We start from the raw sequence: 21,085 nt of genomic DNA, 5'->3' as shown, positions 1-21,085 counted from the left end.
ATGGAATCCACTGCTCCATACGCTCCACGAGCCGCTGTTCCGTCGCCGTGTACAGCCTCCGCTGGCCCTTTACCACGGCCTCGCCAACCGGCCTTACGTTCTTCGAGCCTCCCAGGTGTCATCAGGTGCAGCCACGACTCGTCACAGTCCACGGTCTTTGTAGGACTCTGCATATATAAACACTGAGAAACTTCCTGCTAGCGAACTTCGTGTGAACTTCCTATTTGTTACAGCGGATCTGTCAAAAACTGATTCTTATTTTCTTGTTGTCAAGCAGAGGCTCTTATTTTCCTGTGGGGACCAGCTCCACGTTACCTGTTTTTCGTGTTCACCAATAATAAAACATTGTGCATTGCTATCGGTGGAATGTCAAGCGTGTTGTTCCCTTGTTGTCATAGACACAAGAGAGTGTGTCCACCCTTCTCCTTTATGATGGTTTGGATTCTGCTGGGGTACTTTCAATGAGGTGTGTCAATATCAGTGGAGGAATGGCATCCCATTCTTCCTCAAGAATCGAAACCAGAGAAAGTAGTGATATTGGACACTGGGGTTTGGAGCGAAATCAACATCCAAACTCATCCCAAAGATGTTCCATTGGATTGAGGTCGGAGCTTTGGCAAGTCAGTCCATTTGAGGAACGTACAGAGTATTTATCTACTAGCCATTGCCTCACAGTTGCTGCTTAATGACGGGATGCATTCTCTTGCTGATATAAACAAACGTAGCCCCCGAACTGTTCCTGTATTGTATGAGTACACAATGTTGTAAAATGTTTTCAAATCCTTTCGCATTTCGCATTTTCTTTATCACAATAAGGAAATGACACCCTAACCACGAAAAACACCGCACTTACCGCAACATCACTGCCTCCGTACTTCACGGTTGGCACCACATACGACGGCATGTGACGTTTCTTTAGCGTTTGCCACAGCGTATAGCGCGAATCATTACTCTAAATCACTCGTTCCCAATCGTGTGATGTTATAGCGTCTCTCTTTACATCACCTCAAGTGTCGCTTAGCGTTGACTACAGACTGTGTGGGTTATGAGGAGCTGCTCCAGCATTGTATCCCGCTATTTTAAAATCCCTACGCACAGTTTCTGTGCCAGCTGGACTGCTGACAGCACTTTGAAACTCAAGAGTGATTCATTCCGCTGATTTCATGCGGTTTTTTGCAGCCACCCACCGGCAGTGCATGAGGTATGTCTGGCGTTGGTTTAGCTGTGGCTGTTCCATTTCCCAGTTACATGGCCAACAGCCGACTTCATCAGGGCTGCAACGTCCCTGACGGATTTGTTACTCAGGTGACACCCAGTGTCTAGTAAACGTGCGAAGTCACTGAGCTCTCCTGTCCGACTCCGCTGTTACTTCTCTTCTGCTGACAACGCAGTACTCCCCGCTACCTTTTACAGTCGCGGGTCCGATTCTCGTGACATCTAGTGGCATAGCCCGTATTACATAGGTGTGTCCGGACACTTTGGATCAGATGTGTAACTTGGTCCTGCTATTTGTCGCTATCAATAAAGAGCTTGACTTCCAGCGCCAGACCAATGCCGTCAGTACTGAAATGAACACATCTGCGAGAGTCGTGCTGCTACAGTCAATCAGTGGCCCATGTCGTTTGTCGCGATCCAAGCGACGACAACTATACTGCTGTTAATGCTGGTGGAGACGCTCTGCGTGGACAGAGACTCAGTGTGATCCTCAGTCACTACTGTGTATTCCTTTAAGGGTTCGCAGCAAAGTCAGGACCAGAGTGTATCTGGAAACTTCTTGTCAGATTAAAACTATGTGCTAGCCCGGGATTAAAACCCAGAACCTTGCCTTTCGCCTTGCTCTTACAGACTGAGCTATCCAGGCGCGGCATACGACCCGCCCTCACAACCGACTTTGGTCAGAATATCTTTCAGACTCAGCTTCCGCCAGTGCCTCCCTGTGCGGAGGGCAGGTCGTGTGATTCGGTAAGAGCATTACCCGCGAAAAGCAAGGTTCTGGGTGAGAGTTTCGACTTGCCAAAATCATAAAAATACAAATTTTCGAAAGTTACATAACGAATGCACTCAAAATTAACTAAATTGTAAATCACATAACGTTATAGTAACAAAACTTGTAAACACAGAACAGGGAGCAGAATTTACATTTAAAAATGTGTAAAGCGGATACATCAAAAGAGTACAACTCTTAACTTCATTGTGGCTCGGTGGGTGCGCGGACTCTAGGAGTTGTATCCTCAGTCGTTCCTAGAATTTCTCCTGTCAGTTACCATTTCTTTTACCTCTGGCAGCTATTTATTAACGAGAAAAATGCTAAGTGACACCTGCACTCGGAATCCATATTAAATAGTACAGTCTCCTATAACTGTCTGCCTAATACTGTTAAAAGATAGCAGAAAGGCATGCTCATACCGCTTGCAATTGAACGACGCCTATTAAAACGCCGCAGTGTTCAAACCGTCCTTCGGTTTTAGCACAGCTTTACCTTACTAAAGGAAACTAACCTGACTTTCAGTACAACATATACGATTGGGTTGTTGACAATGCTGTCCATGAGCTCTGTAGACGATTTATCCTATGGTTCTCGCAAAGCTTCTAACGTTGAGACAATGGCTTTTTGCATCCTAAACGTGCTGTTTGGGGTTCAGCTGGCTTCTCCATTTTCTGTCTGCTGCTGAAGATAATATTCGTACACTAGGAGACATCTGCATGGTCGAGCTCTCTCACTTTTACTTTGGGAACGAGAAAACATCACCTATTGCCGCGTGTATGCCAATGTTTAGTGGGAACAGTTTGACAATATCACATATGAAGAAATACTAACTATTTCAAAATGGATCCCATGTACCAAATGAAAATGTTCCCAGCTTCACATTCGAGAAATAGGTTTTCTGGATATCTTTCTTACATCAAATTAGACTTTCAGTGTGTTGATTCTTTGCATGAAGCTTTCATTTAAATGTGTTTTCCTTTGGCAATCTCTACACATTTCACTAGAAGGTATTCTTACTATAGGGAAGAAATGCACTGCAAGAAGTAATAAAGGAAGGTAGAAACGAATAATTAAAGAAATCCCGTAAAGACTAAAAAATACGTTATCACGATCAAATACAATAACAGTTAATGAAACAGACCTCCGATTCTTGTAGGCAGTAATATTAACAGATATCGAAGTGACAACATATATCGTCTCAGAAAACAGTGATTCTGCGAAAAATCTGTATGCTTGTTTTCTCGTACTTCCATATCTTTGAGTTGATGCTTACAGTGGCTGGCAGATCCTAATGTTACTGATTACTGTTTCTGCCCTTTGGGTGCTCTTAGCATGAATATACCAGGTGAAATAGGCCTCCCTTTAGAATTAGGTAGACTTTTAATAAAATACCATATATTCTGTCAAGCTTTGACGCAGCCAGTAATATAGCTTTTTCTTTTCTCAGAAGAGCACGTAGCTGATGGCGCCAAAGCAGTGTTCACTGCTCAGCGAGTATTCAGTCTTGTACCTTGTACACTGCCACGAGTGATCGACAACTGCTTTATTGTTGCAGGGCCGCCGGGTCCTCCCGGCCAGAAGGGCCGGCGAGGCAGGAAAGGTGACGCGGGAGTGACGGTGAGTCCCTATCAATTATAGCTATGCACTTCACATCTTATTGTTATTATTATTATTACTATTAATAATATCACTTTATTAAGATCAATGACGACTGACAACAGCTCCTCAATTTTTCTAATCGACCACACTCCACCACTCAACCCAGCAAACAGATTTTTTAACATTTTGCTCCTCAGTTTTGCGCTTTTTAATCTTTTAATACCATGCTAGCATAATTATTTTACTTCCCAGGATAGTTACCGAACTCGAACGGGTTTGGTGCCGGATATTTCAATACGTAAGATGTTGGCACACTGCTACTACGTACGAGTACAAACTCTGCTGATCAGTGGGCCACTGTCAAGTGCGGGGAAAGAATGGCTACTTAATTCCTTCTGCGAACGTTCTAAGTAGTCGCAGTCCCTTCTAAAGCTGCCCAAGTCGACTGTTGGTGATGTGACTGTGAAGCAGAGATGCAAAGGAACAATCATAACAATACGAAGATCAGGCAAACCCCTGACGGACAGGGACCGTCGAAAACTGCGAGAGATGGTTATAAAAAGCTCCACGAAATCAGCGGAATGAGTCACTAATTAGTTCCAGAGTGCAGCCAGCAGTCCAACTGGAACAATGGCTGTGCATAGAAAGTTAAAAATAACGGAGTTCAACGGTCGAGCAGCTCCCCATAAGCCACATATTCTGTAGTTATTGCTAAATGACGCTTGAGGTGGTGTAAAGAACGCGATGGAAGGGTTTAGATTTGCCTAATGCCTGGAAAATGTTGCTTGTCATCCCGTGTAGTTCCAACAGTGAAGTACAGAGGATTTGGTGCTACGGCATGAGGGTGTTTTACGTGGTTCCCTTAGTGTGCTTAAGTAAATACCGAATGCAGAAAGATATGGACGTACGTTACAGCATTCTGTACTGCGTCCAGTAGAGGAACAGTTCGGAAATGACGACTGATTGCATCAACATGACAATGAACCTTGTCACAAAGCAGCATGTGTGAGGCAATAATTTGTGGACAATAACATTCCTGAAATGGACTGACATGCGTAGAGTACAGACCTGAACATAGTGGAATACCTTTAGAATTATGTAGAACGTCGACTTCACTGCGGACCCCAGCACCAACTTTGTTATCTCTTCTGGTTTCGGCTCTTGAGGAAGAATGGCCTGCCATTTCTCAACAGGTATTCAGATATTTCACCGAAGGTGTTCCCAGCAGAGTTGAAGCTGTTATCAAGGCAAAGGGCGGACACACTGCATTTTGATGTCCACAAATAGATGTCTGGATACTGTTGATCAGATAGTGCATTTCTGTCTCCATTCAAGATGACATGCTGCGTCTCTCCCTACAAAGAAATCCTCAAGCCAATACCAGTATGATGGTGCGTTTGTTAATCTACGTTAGTGTGGTAACGAGTCACATGTTAGTCGTAAATCAGGAAGTACGGCATCGTCCTGTATGCCTTCATTCAGGCTTTTAGAATGCTATACAAGAAAAGCGCAAATTGGATTTAGCAAGATAGGTGTGCTCGGAACTGACGCAGGTTGGTGTGCAAGAGGCCATTTCTTTTGTTACCTCAATATGTCTGGGCTTAGAAAATGCCTGAAGATTGTACAACAGGTAGATGCCAATGAGACTGACGTTACGTTTCACGTAGATTGATGTGACCTGCACTTTCTGCCAACCTCTCGGCACAGCTTGTTGTTCGACGGATGTACTTTCTATTACGGTTAAAATGTAAGCTACCTCTCCTGCAAATTCTGTGTAGAATTGAACAGGGAGTCGGTCTGGCCCTGGAGCCTTGTTTAATATTAGCGGTTCAGTTATTTCTCTACAGCAACATCACTCATCTTTGCAGGGAGAAAGAAGTAAACCGAGGACTGTACTTCTGTAGTTTCTTTTGTAAAGGAAGATTTGAAAACAGAGTTCTGATATTCTGCTTTTGTTTTGCAACGTTCAGTTTCTGTTCCTATGTCATCCATGAGTTTATGGGCACTAATTTTAGTGTCACTAACAGCCTTTACAAATGACTATGAGTAGTTAGGGCTTTGTGAGAGATCTTTCGAGAAGGTTCTACTATGACGATCATTGAAGATTCCACCTACTGCCCTTTGGACAGCCAAACGCGCTTTGTTCTGCATTTTGGTCAACTAGTCTATTAATCTTGAACCACAGTTCCTCTACATGCTCCTGCCTAGACATAAATGTTTTCAGTTCCTCTTTGAGATGAGACACGACTACCTCGTTATCTAGTTCTCTGAACGTGAAAATCGTACTACTTGTTTTACTTGCCCTTTTTACTTTAGCGGTCGTTGTTGCTACGAGGGTGCCAAGAAAGTAATGCACCGCATTGTTTTTCTTTAACACATCTTTATTGAACCTAATGAGAATTACACACACGAAAAAATGGTGTTTTATCTACACACGCTATTTTTCCACGGAATCTCCATCCCGTTCTATGGCCTTCCTCCAGATCGGAACAAGGGTTTGCATGCTCTGTCGTTACGAATCTTTGTCCTGGTGGCGGAACCAGTGCTTTACTGTGTGAATCACCTCCTCCTTGTCCTCAAAATGTCTTCCACAAATGGCCCAAACAAGTGGGAATCCAAGGGGGCTAGGTCAGAACTGTAGGGTAACAACATTGTACAATCCTATTTTGCGACGTTTTCAGCAATCCTCAGACTTGTGCGTAGCCCAGCGTTATCGTGTTGCAGCAAAACATCTACTGGGTTGCTGTGGCGCCGAAGTCGCCGGAAGCGCGTCTTGAGTTTTGTTAATGTGTTGACATATGCTTCCGAATTAATGAGAATCACATCTTCACAGATCCAGAACACGGTGATCAGGGCCTTATCGGCCGAAGCAGTTGCTTTGAATTTTTTTCTGTGGGGAATGTGAATGGAACCATTCCATAGACTGTCGCTTTGTTTCGGGGTCAAATTGGTGAACCCAGGTTTCATCACCTGTCACAATTCGGGACAAGAAAGCCTCCCCATCAGTTCCAAAATGTTGCAACAAATCAAGACAAGTGTTTTTTCTCTGCAGTTTGTAATCCACCGTTAGACACCGCGGGACACACCTTCCACACACTTTTGAATATCCAAGAGTGCAGATAATTGCATCCACGCTTCCTTTGCTGATTGACAGATGCAGCGCCAACGGCCGAATCGCAATGAGTCTGTCCTCGTGAATGACAACTTCAGCTCGCTGCAACATGTCAGGTGTGACAGCCGTGGATAGCCTCCCCGAGCGCTGCAAATAGTGGAGCTTCACCGACAGCCTTCTGATGGCCTCACTCTCCGTGCCCCGTGACTAACTGTTCTTCTGTCGACAGCAGATGCTCCATAGACTGTGCACAAGCGTTTGTGAATATTCCCCACAGTTTCTTTATCTGCATTGAGAAATTCAACGACGGCACGTTGCTTGTAACGTACGTTACTTACAGACGCCATTTTGAAACTGTCCTGCAGCTACGCTATCTGTCGGAAGTCACTGCAGCGTCAAAGAAACTGGTAGGCCTCCCTAATATCGTGTAGGGCCCCCTCGAGCACGCAGAAATGCCGGGACACGACGTGGCATGGACTTGACTAATATCTGAAGTAGTGCTGGAGGGGATTGGCACCATGAATACTGCAGTGCTAGCCATAAATCCCTAACAGTACGAGGGTCGGAGATCTCTTCTTAACAGAACGTTGCAAGGCATCCCAGATATGCTCACTAATGTTCATGTCTGGGGAGTTTCGTGTCCAGCGGAAGTGTTAAAGCTCAGAAGGGTGTTCCTGGAGCCACTCTGAAGCAATTCCGGACGTGTAGGATGTCTCACTGTCCTGCACGAATTGCCCAAGTTTGTCGGAATGCACAATGGACATGAATGCAGGTGATCAGCCAGGATACTTATGTACGTGTCACCTGTCAGAGTCGTATCTAGACGTATCAGGGGTCCCATATCACCCCAACTGCAGACGCCCCACACTATTACAGAGCCTTCACCAGCTTGAACCCCCTGCTGACATGCATGGTCCATGGATTCATGAGGTTTTCACCATACCCCTACATGTCCATCCGAGACTCGTCCGACCAGACAACATGTTTCCAGTCATCGACAGTCCAATGTCAATGTTGATGGGACCAGGTGAGGTGTAAAGCTTTGTGTCGTGGAGTCATCAAGTGTACAGGAGTGGGCCTTCGGCTCCGAAAGGCCATATCGATGATGTTTCGTTGAATGGTTCGCATGTTGACATATGTTGATGGCCCAGCATTGAAATCTGCAGCAATTTGCGGAAGCTTTGTAATTCTGTCACGCTGAACGATTCTCTCAGTCGTTGTTGGTCCCGTTCTCACATGATCTTTTCCTGACCGTAGCGATGTCGGAGATTTGATGTGTTACCGGATTCAAAAATGGTTCAAATGGCTCTGAGCACTCTGGGACTTAACATCGAAGGTCATCAGTCCACTAGAATTTAGAACTATTTAAACCTAACTAATCTAAGGACATCACACACATCCATGCCCGAGGCAGGATTTGAATCTGCGACCGCAGCAGTCGCGCGGTTCCGGACTGAAGCGCCTAGAACCGCTCGGCCACCACGGCCGGCGTTACCGGATTCCTGATATTCACGGTACACTCGTGAAATGGTCGTACGGGAAAATCCTCACTTCATCACTACCTCGGAGACGCTGTGTCCCATCGCTCGTGCGTGGACTATAAAACCACGTTCAAACTCACTTAAATCCTGATAATCTACCATTGTAGCAGCGGTAACTGATCAAACAAGCGCCAGACACCTGTTGTCTTATATAGGCGTTGCTGACCGCAGCGCCGTATTCTGCCTGTTTACATACCTCAGTATTCGAATACATATGCCTATTCCAGTTTCTTTGGCGCTTCAGTGCATTTCTACCATGAATGAGTTTCTGAACTAGTTGTACCAAGTAAGAAAGTTTTATGTGCTCTCCACAGATGAATGATTGGTGAATGTATGTACTAGCGAGCAGGGGTTTTTGTATTACATCTTGAGATGTGTCTGGTGGTCGTCAGAAAGATCGAGTAGTGAGTTTATATTCACCCTTCCTACTAAGTCTTGTCCAAACAGTCTCACAAGTAAATTTAGTTTGTATCTCAATAGATTTGAATTTCTTGCCTTCTGCGATAAATTACGCTACCTCCATTTCTGATCAGCATACCCTTTCATACCCCTGAAAACTCACTGCTGTCAGTTTCAGGTTTTAGTCAGCTTTCCGTCCCTAGTGCTGTTTATATACGCTCTACCGCTTTTTAGCGCTATATGTAACTCTGGGAGGTTTTGGCTTTTGACCACTGGGATTATTATCGTTCCATCTCAGGAGGGCATATACACTCCTGGAAATTGAAATAAGAACACCGTGAATTCATTGTCCCAGGAAGGGGAAACTTTATTGACACATTCCTGGGGTCAGATACATCACATGATCACACTGACAGAACCACAGGCACATAGACACAGGCAACAGAGCATGCACAATGTCGGCACTAGTACAGTGTATATCCACCTTTCGCAGCAATGCAGGCTGCTATTCTCCCATGGAGACGATCGTAGAGATGCTGGATGTAGTCCTGTGGAACGGCTTGCCATGCCATTTCCACCTGGCGCCTCAGTTGGACCAGCGTTCGTGCTGGACGTGCAGACTGCGTGAGACGACGCTTCATCCAGTCCCAAAAATGCTCAATGGGGGACAGATCCGGAGATCTTGCTGGCCAGGGTAGTTGACTTACACCTTCTAGAGAACGTTGGGTGGCACGGGATACATGCGGACGTGCGTTGTCCTGTTGGAACAGCAAGTTCCCTTGCCGGTCTAGGAATGGTAGAACGATGGGTTCGATGACAGTTTGGATGTACCGTGCACTGTTCAGTGTCCCCTCGACGATCACCAGTGGTGTACGGCCAGTGTAGGAGATCGCTCCTCACACCATGATGCCGGGTGTTGGCCCTGTGTGCCTCGGTCGTATGCAGTCCTGATTGTGGCGCTCAGCTGCACGGCGCCAAACACGCATACGACCATCATTGGCACCAAGGCAGAAGCGACTCTCATCGCTGAAGACGACACGTCTCCATTCGTCCCTCCATTCACGCCTGTCGCGACACCACTGGAGGCGGGCTGCACGATGTTGGGGCGTGAGCGGAAGACGGCCTAACGGTGTGCGGGACCGTAGCCCAGCTTCATGGAGACGGTTGCGAATGGTCCTCGCCGATACCCCAGGAGCAACAGTGTCCCTAATTTGCTGGGAAGTGGCGGTGCGGTCCCCTACGGCACTGCGTAGGATCCTACGGTCTTGGCGTGCATCCGTGCGTCGCTGCGGTCCGGTCCCAGGTCGACGGGCACGTGCACCTTCCGCCGACCACTGGCGACAACATCGATGTACTGTGGAGACCTCACGCCCCACGTGTTGAGCAATTCGGCGGTACGTCCACCCGGCCTCCCGCATGCCCACTATACGCCCTCGCTCAAAGTCCGTCAACTGCACATACGGTTCACGTCCACGCTGTCGCGGCATGCTACCAGTGTTAAAGACTGCGATGGAGCTCCGTATGCCACGGCAAACTGGCTGACACTGACGGCGGCGGTGCACAAATGCTGCGCAGCTAGCGCCAGTCGACGGCCAACACCGCGGTTCCTGGTGTGTCCGCTGTGCCGTGCGTGTGATCATTGCTTGTACAGCCCTCTCGCAGTGTCCGGAGCAAGTATGGTGGGTCTGACACACCGGTGTCAATGTGTTCTTTTTTCCATTTCCAGGAGTGTATTTGGGTCTTACACTACAACTTGAGGGTATCTTACTGTTATCACTACCTGGACTGGATGGAGAGTCACCTATCTATAAACCATTGTGTGGATTCTACACACCGTCAGCTATCTATATAGCAGCCTCTGATGCGTAGTGCTCTACTGACCTATTTAGGGAAGCCCTGCAACTCTCTGCAACATTGAATAAGTACAGGAAGTTGCAGCAGAACTTTCGATGTCTCATGCTCAAATCTTCTGCTCGCTTTAGAAATAATTCGTTTCGTCCAGTTCTGGAGAAATGCTGCAGATATTGATCTTGATTGAAACGCTGTGAAATAGGGTGGGTTTTTCAACCTTCTCTGCAGGTCGGTGGAACGAAACACGTACGACCAAGCTGTTCCAACATGCGTCACGGTCTGCAGTTGCTTCCTCCCTATTCCCTCAATAGCGGCATTTTCAGCATGTGAAATGGGTGCTCCAGACATACAAGCTGCTTCTCATTCTATGTTGCCATTTCCCTATGGCGTGCTATTATTTGACCGTACATAGATTAACAGTGTCCTTGCTTTCACCTGACAAGGGACACAGCAGGCATCCTAACGGCTGAAGCGTGTCTCACTGGCTCAGTTTCGGTTTCAGAGGAAGACACCTGCTCATACTTGTCATTAGTTGGGAGGGGACGGGGGAGAGCTTCTCATAGTTCCCCTGACACATTCATTTGAAGCAATTTCTAGGTTCTTGGCAGCAGTCTGAGCGATTTACAGCTACTTGCGAACAACAACCAACTCACAATGAGGCGTACATTCTGACTGGTGTAATGTTTATCTGAAAAATTTTGAAACAACTTTAAATTAACCTCACTGATTCTGTTTCAATTTCAGAATCCGTTATGCCAGTCTGTAAGCTGCCAAAATTGCTGAGAAGTGCTGATGTAGTTTACAACTGGCAATATCGTACTAATTTTATACAGAGCTCACAAACATTCGAAACTACACAATAAATACACAATACTTGACACAATCAATTAAAGATATTGGGAAAAACCCAAATTGTAAAATATTCGAATGTAGAATTTTGAGTGGAACCTATCTCACACAGATTGTCTCACATAAACGAAAAAATAGAAGTCTGTTTATATACGTAAATAAACGGACAAAATGGACGGATGTCATTAGCTGAGTCTGAGAGACCACCTACACTAACGTTACAAAGCCGAACACAGTAGCATCAGTTTGTCACACTGAAAACAGAAAAACTTGTAGAGCAATATGCAACACCGTGTTTATCCTCTGTAAGGTTTCTGCCGCCTTCGTCTAACCATCTCCTCTTTCGTCGAACACGTGCGACTAGTTCTGTGGTCTGGCGCAGCTGCTACTGCAAACGTACGATGACTGATCACATTAACTGATATTTCGCTCAAGTGTCATTTAATTCTATCATGCCTTGCATCATGGATTGCAGTTTCCCAAAGTTATCTTCAAGTCGTTGAATTTCTTTTTTTATCGGCTATACTTTAATGTCCATGCTTGATGTCCACTGATATTCCAGCATCACTACATCCTGCTGCTGTGTGAATAGTACCCCATCACTCGAAGGACGTACCTTTAGAGTTTCAGCCAATTTGTATCTGCCCAGAAGGCCAAGGAACACCACAACAATGATGCCTCTTGGTTTCCACTCCCCTTTGCCCTGTATTCGACGACTGGAATCCGAGTTGCTATTCTCTGTTCTCCGTGAACTGGTTCTGGGTTGGGTCTGGACCGCATCATACGGGAAGAGGAAATTCCCTGTTAGTTTTCCTGTCCTTTTCGCTCGCTCAGAGTGTTTGGAGAGGGGTCGGAATAACCGCAGGTGCATCCTGCTTTACTTACCTAGTAGGTCTACATTTATTTATCGTATTTTCTCCTACGACTTACCCTCCCCCTTCGGAAGGAGTTGACAGAAACTGAGGCAGTGTGTACGGGTCACACTGAAATGGACTAACTATTGTTATGAGCACCACAGTGCTTTGGCTTGGAAGTCGTAGTTTGACTTTAATCATAGACACTATCTTGACTATCTTATAAGGTCCTTGGAAATTCAAAATGAACTTATTAGTTTTTTTTTTCTTTCTGCAGCAGAGCGTTAGGTAACATTATCCACTGTCCAACGTGATACTTAGGTAACTATGCCTTTCTGTTGTTAGTGCCTTCCAGCTATTCTAGATCCTTCGTATTCATCTTTATAACGTGGCTTCAAGTACTTTTTGAATTTTTAGCAAAATTTCGAACAGAGGATATACCCTCTCCTGAGATACATATGCGTAATTCAAAAAGGGAGGGCATCCTTTCGCCAAAAACAAACTCATACGGTGATAAGCGCATATTTTCGAGAACCTTTAATTGAGGAGCTACTTTACTGAGGAGTAGGGGCTCTGTCCATGAAAACTGGCAACGGCCGGGAGAGGGCTGTTCTGACTCCATATCTGCATTCAGTGACGCCTAACATCTGAGGATGACATGGCGGTCGGTCGGTACCGTTAGCCCCTCCGCGGCCTGTCAGGAAGAAGTTTTTCCCATCATTCTGTGTATTCTACCAGTCCTGGTGTTTGTTTGCAGCTGTACTGCACATTTTCGTAACTCCTTTATGTTTAATAGCCGACGTAATTGCTTCAGTATAATGGACGTAAAGTCAGTGCCTTGGTCAGTTGTTACGGTCTCCATGTTCCTAATTTCGATATCCATTCATTAACCATTGCCTATCCCATCGTTTCCCTGTTGATTTTATGTAGCATTCATGGTCAAGAAACGTCAAAAATGGTCAGTTTCAGTTAATATAAGTCGATTTCCTGATAGTGTTTGTGCAGAGGGACCAAAAATCTCAATTACAATCAACTGGAATGGTCTAACCACCTTACGTAACTGTTGTAATTGGACTTGCCAACGACTGAGCTCCGCTATTTGAGCGCAAGGAATTAAGTTCTTTACGCAACGCTCTACGTCTTACTTCCTCGTGGGCCACCAATAATTTTGTGCGATAAGGCGCTCTGTGGGACTGCTAAAATGGAATCATGAGCCTGCCTCAATATTGTGTTCCACGAACTTGCTGACACAGATATAAACTGGCTGCTCTTCTTTGCTTTTACAGCACTCTATCATCAGAGCTGAATATTGGGAAACGGCGGGAGCGGCGGAACCGGTCGGTTTTGCAAGAGTTCCGTAAATAAACGTTCCTGTGTATCCTGAGATTTCTTGCAAAACTTTTGAAAACTTTGTAGTAGGTCGTGCACACTTTGGACCAGCTGCTGAAGTGCAACTTCCGCCATGAGGAAGATACACGCAGGTACCAACTCGTCGCCGCTTGTGTTGTGACTGACAAGTCGCAATTTTTCACAAAACATAACTCACAAGATTAATAACTGAACAACAAACGAAAGGTAACAATAACGATGCCACACACACACACACACACACACACACACACACACACACACACACACACACACATACTAGTAAGAGTCCAATTCAGAGGCGAAGACGTAATCTTCAGCGGTCGAAGTACACGAGGTTGGCATCTGAAGTGAACTGAACTTCGGGGCTGGTTCTGGCCACTAAATAGCGGTCTCGAGCCAATCAGGTTTTGGCTGTAGTGATGCTTCCTGCAGGCCATGGCTCGAGCTCCCCCTGCAGGAAGTAGTGCTCGGGATGTCTGTTTCCATTATCTTGTATGTAAATAGCTGGTGTTTACCATGGTGCTTTTGGTACGCCTTGGACATAGACAACCACGTTCTCTGTGGTGTAATATAGGTTGCCGGCCCGCAGGGGCTACCTTGGCTCCGGCATAACAGTATCTTAACTTTAAAACTTATGTATCTCAGTGGTGCAGTCTTTATGGTTGCCGAATACTCATCACTGTCATGCATGATAGGATGGGAGTGGGAAAGTGATGCACATGTGTCTTAATTTACATAAATACCACGCTGTGGGGAGGATCTTCTTCATGTTGCACAGCACTGGGCTGGTTTTCCGTGGTCCCAGTATGTCGAGACAGTACCATGCTGCTGCAACAAATTCCCACTGGTACTGCCCTGGCCGTCGTCTCACCCGTACAAGATGAGGCTGTGTCATGCCTTGTCACACTCTGGAGTACTCGGCAGACATCATAAGAGAACACACCGCACCGCTACTCGAATACAAAGAAGCTGCCTGTACCTGTGGACTGGTCAGCATCGCATCATCAGTTAGAAAAGTTGACGGTTGTGTGGCACATGTTATAATCTAAAGGTAGTGTACCTCTACCACAGACAGATACATTATTTTCACTGGAAAACTGTAAGGCATCATATTGAGCTGCGTACCTCCTCTGGTGCCGCCATGCCCCGGCCTGTTCAATGCGCTCCCTTCTCTGCCCCCATTGACCCAGCTCAGCACTGTCAAGATGTCTTTCTTTGGTGTTTTAGGGTATGCAAGACTGTACGAAGCACATCTTTAAGCCTTACTCCATTTACGAATGGAATGTGGATGTTCTTCTTGTGAAACATTAATGCGAAAATTTACAGAATGTACAGATGTTCTAAAATCCGAAAATGTCAAAGATTTACTATCAATTATTGAAAATAGGAATGACAGCTTAACACCACGTCACTATACTTTACAGCGCCAATTCTGTGCAACACAATACAAGAATGTTTCTGATGTCATCATTTAGCGGCAGAAGTCTTAGCGTGATCGGGAAAATGATTTAACACAATTCTACAGCCTTAGGTCCATCTCGAAACTTCGTGAATAAATCGATGGGTTTTCGTAATCATAATTATCTTACAGGATTTGGGAATCCTATATGATGGCAGGCTATGTTTTTGACGAGTTTATATGGTGGATACATATGTAAAATTTCCAGGACTGTTTGATGAACACACAAAATTACCATTTTATCTCTCTGTTCAGATATAACAGTGCAAGAATGTAGCACTTTAGTCCCTCCAATGAGGAAATGTAAGCATAATGGTGACAGAATCTCACATCTCACTATTTCCTATCATTGACTTAGAATCGATACAGTTATAAAACTGAACTACTGTATTTAAATCCAAGACGTGACAAGGAAATGGTGTACTTCACATCATCCCACATGCAGCTTCGTTTGGTGGAATCTAAGGTGTAGAGAAGATGCAACTTGATTTTTCTATTCTATATTGGAAATAACGAATTACATTATGAAACGTGTTTTCCAGCGGGTTGACAGGTGCAATTCAATCCACAATATGCTTGCATTTGAGGTATTTCACTGGCCAAGGTTGCAGATGATAGAGAGATCTGCTGTTACGATTTACAGTACATCCATGATGCAAGTTTACAATTACCGTCAGATTGCACAAGTACATGAATCATTTCTACAGTGGTTTCCTCCTGGTATCTGGCATTATATATTTTAGAGGTGTACAATTGTCAGGGTCGCTCAACTGGTAGAGTACTTCTGGTTGTTGTATTGCTGTTTGAATTCCGAATATTGAACAATAGATCTCATGGCGAATTTAGTAAGGTAGTAGCAGCGGATTCTTACTGTAGATTGCGACAGGTTCCCAACTAGCTATAGAAGTAGTAGTAGTACATTCACAAGCACAAATTCTCAACTGAGTGACCATACACTCCTCCGATGGGTGGAAGTATTATTTTGAACTAATACTGATTTTCAATTTCAGTTTATTCTCAACTAGATGAGCTGGAATGCCAACACACTCTTTTGATTGCCAACCGTATTATTCTCTACATAAGAGTGATTGCCGCTGTAGGTATGCCTTGGTATGGTGGAAACTTGATATCAATATAGATGCAACATTAAACTCTGTCATCCTTTCTATAAACAGAAAATGATCTAAATCTCCAACTAGCAATGCATTTTTAGCTGACTCCTCACATAAACTGTAAGTGTTTTAAATTATACATAAGACGTAAGACATCTCCAGAAGACTTCCGAATGGTGATAGATGGGAGATCTCAAGGTGTGAATAAAATGTGAAACCTGTATATAACCATCTAGTGGGGTAGCAGAACTCCTGTTAGCAAGCATACATGTCCCCTAGGATTTCTATATCATTTTACGATTAATGCCTGTAAGATTTCTCCAACACGGCACTTCAGAGTGGCATAAGGATGGACTAGGATGTTGTGAAGGTTGGGTGGGCGACTCCCAGTCTCAACCCCTTGCTATAAGGATCATATTCCTGTAGAAGATCCAGGTGCAAAACCTGCCCAATCCACTCTCCCATTATTTCCTATACCAGTCCTGTCGCAGGCTTATCCTACCCCTTCAGAGTCTGAGCCACCTGTAAAAGCATCTATGTCACATACCAGCTATTCTGCAAACATTGCACAGCTTTTTATATTGGTATAACTACCAACCAGCTGTCCACTAGGAGGAACGGCCACCACCAAACTGTGGCCAAGAGCAAAGTGCACCAGCCTGTGGCGCAACATGCAGCTGAACATAATATGCTTGAGTTCAGTGGCTGCCTCACTACACGAGCCATGCGGATCCTCCCCTCCACCAGCAGCTTTCCTGAACTGCCCGGAATGGTACGTCCGAAATACTCAATATGCTAAAAGAACTCTATTGCCGTGACTGTGATGACGAAGACGTTCAACATATTCTCTGCTCTTGAAATTATCCTGACCTCAACCTACAGTGACCTACTGTCCCCACATCCTCTACCCAACAGTTTCTACCCCCTCTGTCCTATCACCTCCTCCGTAACTTCGTCAACCAACGTCCTTGTGTGCCGTCCTCAGCCAACACACCCGACCGTCCCGTTTTACGCTCTCCCCCCACCTCCATGCCCCATACCCTCCTGAAGCTGCGCCTGTCTAGTTCCTGCGTGTTTCGCCAGGTAGCCCTCTTGTCTCCCTTCACCCGTAACCTGCTATCATTTTTCCTTTCCCGCTCCCTCCAAATTGTTATTCTGAATCTATGTGACACTTGTATTCTGGTCCGAGCTGCCGGAGACGGCGGCCATGTGTGCGTAAGGTGTGCTTGCTTCTGTGAATGAATGTGTGTGTGTGTTTCCTTTTCTGACGAAGGCTTTGGATGAAAGCTAATGTGTAAGTGGCTTTTCGTTGTGCCTATCTGTAACTCAGTATGTCGTCTGTACAGAGCGCAGCAATTTATCTTTTCCTTATATTGTTGATATACCAACCTGGAGTTTCCATTACGTAATACATATGGATTTTGCGTGTACAGTACTTATGTATAGAAACAACACCTATACATTAATTTTGGTCTTTCTAAGCAAGCCTGCCCGCTTATTATCAGCTAAGTTATGCACTCGTTTCAGAACAGATATCTAATACTGGTCACTTTCATTTTGAGCTTCAAACCATCGCAAGGGCAGTATCTAACACGCAAATACTTCAGAAGCAGCCAGTATCTTTTCATCTACATGTTCTGGACCACTAGATGATGAGACGCTGGCGGCGTCAGCTTTATCAGTGACGAAATTTACAACTTCGCTGTCCTGCACGATATGGTGCCACTGACCCTGAACGTCTTCTTCATCACATTCATGGCAATTGAGTTCTTTTAGCATGATGAGCACTTCGGGCGTATCATTCTGTTCGTCATTTTCAATTGGACTTTGAGAACTTTGTGCCATATCCAAAATGTTACTGCAGACGTTTTTCAAATTCTGTTCCTTTACGCTATCCCATGCTGCTCCGACCGGGTAGAACGCATCTTTGAATTCAATATTTTTATGATTTCTTAAAAGGCTTTCTTCTCCCACATCTTCTCTTTCTAACAACAATTTACATAATAATTGTTTTTTAATACCGTTTGAAAGCCTCGGTAATGCCTTTATCATAGGCTGTACTATGATGGTTATGTTAAAAGGAAGAAATGTCGCTCATATGAACTCGTTCCTTTCGTGTAAGATATCGCATGATGGATGAGATAGTGGGTTGTTAAGGATCAGTATTGTTTTCTCCCTTTTACCATTCTTTAACTGATGAGATTTTACAGGAGGATTCAAAAACTTTCATGAACCATTCCATGAAAATCATGCTATCCATTCAGGCATTCTTTTGTGAGATTAAACAATAAGCATTGCAGACATATTAACGTGTCTGAGATCACGCAGTTTCTTACTTTTACCAATGACGAACAAAGGCAATCAGCAGCAGTAGCACAAACCTAAGCTGTAATACAATCCTTGCTTATTTTAGGACCAAGTGCTGCTAATTTACGACCGTGAAGCAAGAGTTTATCTTGGCAAAGTTTTTCAGTTGAGTCCCGTTTCGTCAGCATTGTAAATGTTTATGAGACCGTATCTCCTTCCCTCAATACGTCCCTTAGTATGACTTTGAAAGAATCAGCTGGTGAAGAATAAGGAGACAGTTTTTTCCTTGTATTTGAAACTCACGAATGCATAGCCTTGAATAAAGTCTTTCAACCAGCCATCCAAGATTTTCATTAAACTTAATTGCCTTATCACATAGATTGGGACCAGAGATAGGTTGTCGTCGTGATTTTTTTTGTAAACTTCTTGTAAACAGCGTCATCTGGATCCCTGTTAGTGGCGAGCTTCACAGTTTCACGTGTTTCCGAACCATCAGTTCAAATGGTTCAAATGGCTCTGAGCACTATGGGACTTAACAACCATCAGTAGAATCAATCTTAGATATGAAATTTGTAATCCCGGTCTTTTGTTTGTTCATATCTGTAATTGTTGACTAACCAATCTTGTGCTTATTATATAACTTGGTTGCACATTCATCTCCCTATAGCATTTTATTAATCTCGCATTTATCTCTCATAGAAAGGACTACTCGTTTACTTTTCGGCATTTTATATCACATGTTTACTTTACGCAGCGAAGGTGACACAAGTGATCGAACAGAGCACAAACAGTTACAGTTGTTGGCAACTCGGCATTGGATCGAGGCAGAGGATGGGAGTGGGGGGGATGGGAGAGGGTACTGTGATTGGGCGGAAATCGAAGCAAGAACAGTTTGGTTAAGCGGTCGTTCGGTTGACCGACCTCCAGATAATTGACGCAAGTACTTTAAATTTTTGAGCAACCGCGTTCCAAACACATTTTGTCTCTTCTAATAGTGAACTGCTACAGATGAAAATGCATGAACTGCTACGTTTTTCTCTAACATAGTAACCACAACTGAAAAGGTACGAACTGTTAAGGCTGTCTGACACCGCAGCAGTTTAAATGTTAAGTTTCATCTCATGTGCAGTGTGCTGTGCCCATTGACCAAAGCAAAAATTTGGGACTGTAAAGTCCCCAGTGTAATCTTATGCTTTCACACCTATTGTGCAGTGAATATCTGAGGTTGCCAGTTATGAGAGTCATCTATGTAAAACCATATAACACTTACGTATATTGAGAATTATTTTGTTACAATTTGTGATGTAACATGGAGCATTTTGCTAAAACTTTACCTATCTTAAGCCTTTTTTCAAAACAACTGTTAAGCCGCTCTCTCTCTCACTCTCTGACATTGCAACAGCTGAAATATTAAAATTTGCTAAGCTGCTTCCACGTAACAACTACTACAACAACAGGGGCTGTAAAGTTGTGGCTCCGCTTATCAACAACTATTCTACTAGATATGTGTATCCTGTGTATGGACAAATATTCCCTTAAACTTGAACTACAGTTCTTCGATATGCTCCTGCCCATAGGTAAACGTTTCCAGTACCTCCTTGTCTCGATGCCTTATTATTTTGATTACTGAACGTTTGCAGAATTTTAGAACTGTATATTTTATTCGACATGTTTGAGGTTTTTGATGAAATGAAACACGGTTTAGAGAGATAAATTGTCCTTTATTTTCATTTTTTAAAATTTGATTTAACGTAATGGGATACACAAATAAATATAAAACGCACATAATTCTACAGCAGCGTTAGCTAGCGATCATGCTGATTCATAATAATTGCTGCATACTGGAACACAACATGCCTCGAAATTCGTTGCAAACCCCTCTGAAGTGTTCTGACATGTAAACTTTGTAAGTACATGCAGACATTTTCAAAAAAATCCACAGACACACACACACACACACACACACACACACACACACACACACGCACACACACACACATGCATTCTGGATGACAACAACAAGTTTCAGAATGAAAATTCCTGAAAGTGAATGCACTTTGTGGTATTCTCGTTGTAGTATATTTTCACTGTTCTTGGATGGCTCCTACACGTATTGTATGACAATCCAGTAATACTACAAACATTTGAGTGTGAATATTGCAGTTATTTGTGTTGAACTCTGACATAATTGATACCATTTTTAGTCTGAAAACACTGCTTTCATGTCTGTAAATTATCGACTTTCAAAAGTTACCGTTTATTTAACTCATGATCTGAGGAGGTGCCTACAACTATATGTTACTATTACTCTCAGTCATCTTGCAAGTTGCAGAAAATACACCTCCTTCACAACTGCTTTAAACAATCGCAGCAGCTTGATAAATGGTGCAGATGTTACTGATAGTGGAAACTCTAAATCTGGAAACAGTTGTGTGTCCTGTTCGGATATATCGGGCACTACATCATGGAGTTAGTCTGTGTGCTGACTTGATTTCTGCTGCTGCTCAAATGTATCAAGTTATGCATCAGATATGTCAGGGAACTGACGTGCTTAGAGAGAAATCCACTGAAGAGCGAAAGAAACTGGTACACCTGCCTAAAATATCGTGTAGGACCCCCTCGAGCACGAAGAAGTGCCACAACT

The 21,085-nt window shown here is 44.2% G+C and overlaps 1 protein-coding gene across 1 annotated transcript in view; it reads left to right on the top strand.

Moving 5' to 3' along the window:
- The first annotated feature begins 3,319 nt into the window (after nt 1–3,319).
- Nucleotides 3,320–21,085, top strand: part of LOC126423533 (collagen alpha chain CG42342-like) — a 649,892-nt gene continuing 632,126 nt past the window's right edge. Inside the window, exons 1-2 of the mRNA XM_050087251.1 lie at nt 3,320–3,332; nt 3,435–3,604. Of these exons, the coding sequence (XP_049943208.1) occupies nt 3,320–3,332; nt 3,435–3,604 (183 nt within the window). The remainder of the gene's footprint in view (nt 3,333–3,434; nt 3,605–21,085) is intronic.

This window comes from Schistocerca serialis, chromosome 1, assembly GCF_023864345.2.
Source record: "Schistocerca serialis cubense isolate TAMUIC-IGC-003099 chromosome 1, iqSchSeri2.2, whole genome shotgun sequence".
Taxonomy (NCBI): domain Eukaryota; kingdom Metazoa; phylum Arthropoda; class Insecta; order Orthoptera; family Acrididae; genus Schistocerca; species Schistocerca serialis.
This window is presented reverse-complemented; position numbering and strand designations above follow the sequence as displayed.